Genomic DNA, 9,765 nt, shown 5'->3' on the forward strand with positions numbered 1-9,765 from the left:
TGAGCCGTTCACCGCTCGTGTGGATTAAAAGCCCGCCCACCACCACCTTTATAAGATTTTTTTCAATAAAATAAACCACTTTTGTGACTTTTCACACAAAATCTGTTGCTCCAAAAAAAGAAAAATATTTAATTAAGGTATACCTTTAGTGCCCTATTTTAGAATTAAAACCAGGGTCAAAATAATTTAGAAAATTGAATATAAGGATGAGAATACCCAGCATTAGAGCAGCTGTGGGGATTTCACTGCTTCTCTGTCTCCAGACATCAGATGAGTTGCCGAGGTCATGCTTTTTAATAAACCCGACAAGACTGTCAAGCACATGTTTATTCAACTGATCTTGTATTACCTGTATAAAAAATAAAATAAAAAAAATCAGGATGAGATATACAAAGACACAATAGATGATTGAACGAATTAATTATTGAATGAGATCATTGATTTAAGAGTTTAAAATGTAGATGAGGAAATATATCTACCTCTGTGTTTATTTGAACCGTTTCCCATAATTTCTGACAGATCCTGAAACGATCGCTTCCGTTATCGTCACTCTCCACCAAATATCCTCCTACATGGAAAAAATGTAAACAAAATGCTAGTAATTGTAAGTATTTGTACGGTTGTAGTAATGAATCGATTTGTTTTTTTCCATTATATTTAAGTATTATCATTAACGTTACTCACCAATTCCGACATGTCGCTTTCTCTTTTTGGAGGTTGACTTAAAAACAAAACATCCCTGAAAAATACCATCTTTTAGTCTGTATATGGATGATGTTTTTTTTTAATATGAGTGTATTTATATATCATAAATGTATCATTATTCTCAAAAAATGCTATTAATTTAGCAGCCACTGGAGGATGAATGCATGTCTGCTCAATTACCTTTGACACTGATGAAGTTATAGGAGTTTCGCTCATTTCTGTTCTTCAGAATTCAGTGGTGGACAAACTTCAACAACACAAACACCACGCGTTTATTCTACCGCTCTTCCTCTTCTTCTATGACGGTCGATAAACAATCGTTGGGCGTTTTACTGCCACCAACTGTACTGGAGTAGCGCTTATGCAATTAAGTCATTGTTAGAGAAGTACAAACAGGACAGTAGAACTAGGTGGCTAAAAAGGACAGGACCTGCCTGTTTTCCTGCATTTGAATCTGATGTATAACGGTCAATGATGTGGCCTAGTTTCCAAAGCAAAGTCTATTCATTTATAAATAAATATGGATTTTTAATTGCACTACAGTAAACTCAACTTCCCCTCTTAATTTTTCTGGTGAGTATTCATTATAAATAATTATTCTTTAAGGAACTATTGAGCTAAACGTAGTAAGTCCCAAAATATAAATAAATGAAAACTAGTCCATGATTTACACACCCTCAAGTCATTCTAGCCTAGGTGTATAATAATCATAATAATTTTTTTAAACCTCTGGAGCCGTATGGAGCAGTTATATGATGGATATATGCACTTGGACTTCAAACAACGAAATAATTTGCTGCCATTATAAGGACATTATAATAGTAGTTAACTATTGAGTTTAATTTATTTAGTCCCAAAATATCATTCGGTAACTATCCCAGCCAGGCTTGTGCACAATTCAGAATTATACGTAAAATTACTCTTAAATTCCAATTAAAATTCTTGAATTTGAATTGAGGTCAAAAAAGGATTACAATTCGAATTTGAATTTAAAGGAAGTATAATCAAATAAATGAATATATGTCAATCTTGCCATAGCAGCTTCTTTTGCGCCTGTTGAGAGAATCTTTAGTGTTGCAGGAAAGATCTTCAGACCAGAACGCTGCAGACTCAATGATAAAACTCAATGATAAATTTTAACATTTTATTTTAAAACGTTGTGTTATTTTATTACTTTGAAATGAAAATAACATTGGAACAAAACTAATTAAACAACACTGAGGTTTTTATTCATTTAAATGTATCATTATCTGTATTTTAGAACAAAATGTATGCAGGGTTGAGGAGTGACACTGTAAAAATGAATCATGGGTCTTGTAATTTTCACAAAATATAAATAAATAAATAAGGTGATAATTAAAAATAGTGTGCATTTTTTCTTAGGAAAATTGTGGTTCCGTGTTGTAAAGAAATAAAACCAAGATTTTTTATATTAATAAGACCAATATATAATATTACGAATTTTTTTTAAGGGAAAAATCGTGCGCGCGAGTGTGTGTGTTTGTGAGAGAGAGAGAGAGAGAGAGAGAGAGAGAGAGAGAGAGAGAGAGAGAGAGAGAGAGAGAGAGAGAGAGAGAGAGAGAGAGAGAGAGAGAGAGAGAGAGAGAGAGAGAGAGAGAGAGAGAGAGAGAGAGAGAGAAATGTAACAAAGTTTAATGTTGTACAGTACAGGCCAAAAGTTTGGACACATTACTATTTGTAATGTTTTTGAAAGACGTTTCTTCTGCTCATTAAGCCTGCATTTATTTGATCAAAAATACAGTTTTTTTAATATTGTGCTATATTATTACAATTTAAAATATTTGGTTTTCAATTTATTATACTTTAAATTATCATTTATTTCTGTGATGCAAAGCTGAATTTTCAGGATCATTTCTCCAGTCTTCAGTGACATCCAGTCCATCCCATGATCCTTCAGAAATCCTTTTAATATTCTGATTTTTGAGTGTTGGAAACAGTTCTGCTGCCTAATATATTTGAATAAAAGTTTCAAAAGAACTGCATTTATTCAAAACTAAAAATTACTGACCAGTAGTGTATATTGTTGTTACAAATGATTTCTATTTTTTAAAACATTTGCTTCTTTTTTTTCTTTTTTTTTTTTCTTTTTATTCATCGAAGTATTATAAAAAAGTATCACAGGTTATGAAAAAATATTAAGCAGCAGAACTGTTTCCAACTTTGAAAATGAATCATCATATTAGAATGATTTCTGAAGGATCATGTGACACTGAAGGCTGGAGGAATGATACTGCAAATTCAGCTTTGCATAGAAATAAATGATAATTTAAAGTATAATAAATTAAAAACCAATTATTTTAAATTGTAATAATATATCACAATATTACATTTTTTCTGTATGTTTGATCAAATAAATGCAGGCTTGTTGAGCAGAAGAACATTTCAAAAACATTACAAATAGTAATGTGTCCAAACTTTTGGCCTGTACTGTACACAACATAAATAGAGAAAGCTTTTTTTTTTATTTGAAATCCTTATCTGTCATTCACCCATAAATAACTCTATTACCAGATAATAATGGGGTGGTTGCATGGGATTTCACTTTTTTTACTTTAGTTAATGTGTAATGTTGCTGCTTGTGCATAAACAGTATCTTCAAAGACTTTTGAAAAGTTCTGTATTTGAACATTCATGCATCTACAGGCCCATTATAGGTGTCAGCGCAATGTTTGTACCCCATCAGGCATGGCTAATCAAAGAAGCCATGCCTGAAGGCTCTGTTGCCAAAAAAAAAAAAAAAAAAATCTACCAGTCAGTGTTTTAATGGTGGGGATTTTAAAGCTACTTAACTATGGTAAGTTGGTGGCGGCAATTAAGGGACTGTCTTAAAGGGGGGGTGAAACACTCAGTTTCAGTCAGTGTCATGTCAATCTTGAGTACCTATAGAGTAGCATTGCATCCTGCATATCTCCGAAAAGTCTTTATTTTTTTAATAATTATATAAGAAAGATGCGCTGTTCCGAGTCTTTCCGAAAAAAGGTGGGGGCGTATCGTGTGAGCGGAGCTAAATAGTGACGTGTGCGCGCTGCTGCTATTGTGTTGAGTCGAGTGCATCGTAAAGCTGTGTCATCCCTAACAGCGGGAAAAACTTTATTCAAAACAAAAATATGGCTTTTAATCAGATACAGCCATACATCTATGATCCGGAATCAGACCCAGAGGCTGCAGTTGAACAGGAGCAGCAGCAAAAACGACTAAAGCAGGACGTCTCTATGTGGTACAAGTTATACACTAACTATATAATATGCTTAGCGACTTGTGTTATTTACATATTTATACTTGAATTATATCGTCGTATTTTTGTCTTTGAAGGTGTACATGTGAGAAGTGCAGTTGTGCACGTGTTTGTGTGTGTTTACACGTGGTTTGTGTAGACAATTGTAACGTTATTAAGCGGACTGGTTTTGCACGGCAGGCTAAGTTAGTGTTTACATAGAAAGACACGGAATAGTAGCACATTTGAATGAAGAAGCGCGCTTATTTAGTTCAACATATTTCCCCACTCTTTGTGTATTGTTGTTTGGAGTGCTTTTACAATACACAAACATAAAGTTACACATATAGTGGCCAGCTAAACAAATGTACACGCACTACACATCGCATGCTCCATTGATCAATTTCTATATATAGTAATATATATAGTAACTATACGTGATCATGTTTGGGCTACTTGATGAGCATAGGCAAAAACACAGACATTTGAAGCAGTCTAACTCACCGCCCGCGGTTCTAACGTTGGGACCTTTATCGTTGGGACTGCTCCATCATTCAGCATTAGGCGATTGGAAAATCCGGCGTCAAGCTGGGCCTTGTTTGTGAAACAGTCGGCACCGAAATGCAGCGAACAGATATAAACAAAGCCATGGGCGTTTGATGGGCGTAGCCTGTTACTTTCGCTCTCTCCCTCTCTCTCTCTCACGCTCTTCCGGTAGAATTGTCCGTAAGGCCCATACAAGGAAATTCCGCCCCCATTAACGTCAAAGGGGACGCATGATCGCAAAAAACTTGCCGAAACTTATGACTAACCGGAAGTAGTATTTTTGACAAAGAAATACTCCCATCAAACGTCCACCTTAACTTTTGAAACTTTGTCCATGTTTAGTATGGGATTCCATGTCTTTAACAGTGTAAAAAGATCAGTATGCATGAAACAGCATTTCACCCCCCCTTTAATTAAAGGAAGTGTATGTAAGATTGTGACCAAAACTGGTACTGCCTCTCCCAATCCTCCCTGACTTGAGGTTACCAGATAGGCTGCAGGATCCAGCAGGAACGTTTGTAGCTGCAGCTGTGGTAACTAGAGCAGATCTGGCAACCGGGATGCCGAAACACTACTGACTTCGTGATTGGTAGATAGGTGGAGGGTGGAGCTTCAGGCCAAAATACAACATGTCAACATCAACATCAGTTGAGGGCTGCAACAACAACTTTTAAATTACAATATCCTGGCCGCACTACTGTTGTCAGTGATATATTTGAAATTAACATGATTTCTTAATGTGTACACTCTAAGAAAAAAAGGTACAGTGCTGTCACTGGGGCTGAACCCTAAAGTACAAAAGTGAAAAGATACATCTTTGTACTTTACTCACTCCTAAATGGTACATATTAGTTAAAAGGTACATACCAGTACTTTAAGAGTGCGAAATAGTGCCTTAAAGGGACATAGTATTAATTTAAAGGTACTAGTGTTGTCAAAAATATCGATATTTCGATATATATCGATACTGGAATATCTGAAACGATACGATTCTCAGTTTTTACAGTATCGATATTAGCTGCGCTCTCCTCTCCGACCGTCAGCGAGTTGACACACACACCGGCATATTCTCACTCAGCCCGGTTAACCTCTGAGCACGGCGAACGCGCGTTCTGCTGAACTTTTTCCTCATGACAGTGTGTTAGTGTTTAGTGTGTGATCGGTCTGAATTTCGCGCGGGATTGCACATAAATTAATTCTACTAATCCCCGCAGATTTCGTGCTCCACATCTGAAGCGCACACACATAGCCTACCCTAATAAAGCCGCCTCTGACATGATACAAGTGCAAACATTTGCTTCCTTTTCCAGCATATTATTGGTCAAATACACTCAAAAGAATTATCAGTGCACATTTGGAAGAGTATTAACGTAAACACAGTCGCAAACAGTTCAGGAAGAACGAGTAACAGGAGGATCCATGCGTCTGTTAGTCTTAAAGGGACCGCAGTCATTTGCTATTCAAACTACAAAAAGACAAACGATCACACTGCTCTTGACTGATCAACTTGTGTAACTTTAATAGTTTCATCTGTACGCTATTGAATTTTTTACAAAGAACATTATCCAGTGTTGTTTTAAATGTAATTACTATGCATTTTTTTTAATTCAGTTTCTTATCTGAATGTTAGACCTACCTGAAAAAATAAAGCAGTCTTTTTAATTTTTATCTTCTATTCTATTGCATTTATTTGTGCTATTGTTTGTAATCTGTTTATTTGTTCTTATTTTATTACTGTTTACTCGTCTTTTTAAATTCAATTTACCATTCGAAATCAAGCTTTCTTGTGCTGTGTGTAAGCTATTGCAAAACAATTACCCTATTGTAAAAAATACATTGAGATAGCAAAAATTTGTGAGATAATTTTAATAGTACCGGTAATTGATCAATTGATCAATAATTGTTCAAATCAAAATGATGCCCAACCCTAAGGAACATGCTGGCCACATGAATTTTTAGTAAAAAATAACAATGAATAATAAGTTCTGTTGTCATATTAAGCATCTTATCTTATTTTTTATTTATTTTTTTACTGTGGTATCGATTTAGTATCGATATATCGATATTTTAGTCTGATATCGTATCGAAGTCATAATTTTGGTATCGTGACAACACTAAAAGGTACATATTAGTACCTTTTCGGTTTTGTACCTTATAGGTACCGCCCCAGTGACAGCAATGTAAATTTTTTCTGACAGTGTAGTGACATATCAGGGCCATTTTACGATTCATTGAAATACATTTGTTACATATACAGTTCCTTTAACTTAAGAGTCAGAGTAGACCAGTCCAGAGTCCCAATTTGCCTACTTATACTACGCCCTAAATGTAGTGTTTTTGTGAAGAAATATTACATGTTTGTAGTTTTTTTTAACAATATTTATTCTTATTTGTAGTTCTACTAATTTAATTCTTATCCAATGCTCAATGGGTTGTGGGCATTATTAGTTGTTAAGGCTCATCCAAACTGCACAGACAAATGACAACAAAAGTGTGTTAGGAGTGTTACCCCTGTAGGCGCCTGATGGCGTTGGGTTTGTTTTCACCTAACTGAACATGTTCAATGTTGGTGTCTGTTCGAGCAGTGTGAACATGATTGTTTTATGGTTATTTTTCAAAAACCCAAAATCCAGTCTTGGCGTTTGTTGCAGAGTGAGCAAGGATCTGCACTTCAGATTCCAACCTTTAAAAGTAGACCATTCGGATATGGAATACTCATTTCAACAAACTACGACTATACTATTTAGTATGGATAGTATGCCAATTAACATGCAGCAAAGGGGTGTCCAAACTGGATCCTGCTAAACAGCTAAACTCAGGACGTTGGCCCTCAAGGGCAGGATTGGACACCCCGGCAGTAGAAAATTAATTTTTAACCAATTCACTCAAAAATTCTGATTGATTCAGAAATGAAAACGTGTGCTGAAATTATGTGAAATTTGAAGATAACCACCTAATAGCCAGGCTTACGGCAAAATAAGAGAGAAAATATATACGTTTTATTTCCAGAAACGTATAACTTGACCAGATGAATGAAAGTTCTAACAAACAAAGGTACACACTCTTGTCAAATTGTTCATTGCACAATCACAATGCAAAAAACATGCAATACATGTGATATTGCTCAACACCAATGTGAAGACACATGCAGACGACACATTGAGACACAGATGAGACGTTCATTTATACAAGTAATACAGTCATTGTGTTGATTGTGTTTATTAAGGCATTTCTATTACAGAGGATTTGTTAATGGCATCATCTATAATTCTTTCATATATACAATCTCAGGTGAAACCCTATTACATTTCGGTGTGTCACTCTCATTAAGTAATATAAAAGAAAGCGAAATGATGCCACAAGGTTGTTAACACGGAAATTAATGTGAATTAAAAACCATTGTTCAGTTAATGCATGACTAAATTAGGAGAAGATCAGTTAATGCGTTTTTGAGGTCAGCTTCAGCAGTCTTTGAATATCTGGTTCAATACTGATAGTCTGAAACTTTCTACTGTATCTCTTGAAGGGCTCACCCTCTGGGCCAATTAGAAACTTTTCAAAATTCCATGAAATATCATTCCGACTGATGGGATTCCAGACCAGATATTTGGGGTCCTGCATTAGTGACATAGGGTCATCATCTGGATAAGGAAGCTTGTCTTTCAAGTAGGAAAAGACAGGATGTGCATCATTTCCATTTACAATGCACTTCTCAAAAATTGTGAATACGGGCTTATACCCTTCACCTGGACGTACATACTTCAAGGAATTTAGAATTTCTGCATTAGAGTTGTTCTCCTGGAAAATGACAAAAATGTAGGGAGAATTCAATGATTACTAAAAAATAAAAATGATGTACAATATTCCTACAAAGTTTTTTTAATCAGCACTAGCAGCAGCATGAATAGTTAAATTTACAATTTAAATGAGCCCACATTTGTAGATCAACAACAACTAAATGTAACTGAAATAGTGAATAGAATGTGAGTTTCACTTTCTCATTTACATACCTGGTATCCAAACTGGTTGCAGGGAAAGCCCAGGACCACAAGTCGGTGAGGATATCTGCTTTGGAGCTCATTAAGCTGGATATAGTCCTGGGTGGTTGTCCCTCAGAGTGATGCCACATTCTCTATTAGTACAACTCTTCCTCTGTAAATATTGAAATCTATTGTTTCCCCTTCCAGCGTAGTTGCATGTAGATCATAAAAAGTCTTAGCTATAAAGGCCATTGTTCAGTCTTGCTCTCCTCTTCACAATGACCTAGGCAGTGTCTTTATCTACAATAATGCCGACAAAACAGGTCATGTGATGTCATGAATAATGCATGCCAGGTGTCTTAAACAGATATGTGATACTTTAAACGAGATAAGTTTTAACATTTGAAATGAAAGACTAATGCAATAATGCAAACAATGTAGTTTTGAATCCTGAACTATTTAATTCAGCTAGCTTAATACAAAGTAGTAATAAAACATTGAAATAGAAAGCCTGCTACTGATAAAATAAAACTCAATTGTGTTCTGTGGAAATTTGAGCAACCATATCAGTTGCTGGGCCATATTTTATTAATGACGTCTCTGTCTCCATTATCTTGAATGTAATAAATAATGGATGGCTGCACAGGTTAATCATCTTTACAGTGCCCATGCCTTAGCTCTTTTAGTGTATGTCACTTAATTACTCAAGTGACATGTTAGACAAAATGTTAGTACCATTAATTTCTTTGGAAATAGGAAAAAGTGTGGTGCTAATATGTATGCAGTATTACATGCATAATATATTCAGGGTTTAATTTTTTTATTTATTTTTTGTAGAAATTAGTACCACCACTTAAAAACAGGGGTGGCAGCTACAAACCGGAATGTTGGTGGTCCAATCCCCGGTTCCACCTGACCAAGTTTCAAGGTGTCCATGAGAAAGTCACCTAACCCCAGCTGCTTCTGACGAGCTGGATGGCGCCTTGCATAGCTGACACCGCCGTCGGTGTATGAATGGGTGAATGTGAAGCAATACGTAAAGCACTTTGGTAGCCATGGGTCTGTTGAAAGCGCTATATAAATGCAGTCCACTTACCAATTCCTAATCAAAGCATTCAAGATAACTAGACAGCTACTGGCATATGCGTTTTATCAGGGTTGAAGCTAAACTCTGCAGGAAAGTGGATCTCAAAGCCCAGAGTTGCCCAATTCTGATTTACAACATATGTGAAATGAAGGGTGCGTTCACACTTGTAGTTCAGTTAGTTTGGTTCATCTGGTCCGGACCAAAAAACAAAA

General features: G+C 35.7%; 2 protein-coding genes across 2 annotated transcripts in view; both read right to left on the reverse strand.

Annotated features, from left to right (window-relative positions):
• orc3 (origin recognition complex, subunit 3) overlaps nt 1-1,030 on the reverse strand; it is a 45,797-nt gene extending 44,767 nt beyond the window's left edge. Inside the window, exons 1-4 of the mRNA XM_067456001.1 lie at nt 886-1,030; nt 685-739; nt 480-568; nt 217-349 (exon numbers count right to left, since the gene is read on the reverse strand). Coding sequence (XP_067312102.1) covers nt 217-349; nt 480-568; nt 685-739; nt 886-921 — 313 coding nt within the window. The 5' untranslated portion in view covers nt 922-1,030. The remainder of the gene's footprint in view (nt 1-216; nt 350-479; nt 569-684; nt 740-885) is intronic.
• Nucleotides 1,031-7,892: 6,862 nt separating this feature from the next.
• Nucleotides 7,893-9,207, reverse strand: gpx2 (glutathione peroxidase 2). Its single transcript, XM_067454689.1, has 2 exons — nt 8,497-9,207; nt 7,893-8,284 (listed from the first exon to the last, which is right to left on the reverse strand). Exons 1-2 carry the CDS (start codon nt 8,716-8,718, stop codon nt 7,925-7,927), a joined length of 582 nt encoding a protein of 193 aa, XP_067310790.1. The 5' UTR covers nt 8,719-9,207; the 3' UTR covers nt 7,893-7,924.
• Between the last annotated feature and the right edge of the window lie 558 nt (nt 9,208-9,765).

The sequence above is a fragment of the Pseudorasbora parva genome, chromosome 10 (genome assembly GCF_024679245.1).
Source record: "Pseudorasbora parva isolate DD20220531a chromosome 10, ASM2467924v1, whole genome shotgun sequence".
NCBI classification, from domain to species: Eukaryota; Metazoa; Chordata; class Actinopteri; order Cypriniformes; family Gobionidae; genus Pseudorasbora; species Pseudorasbora parva.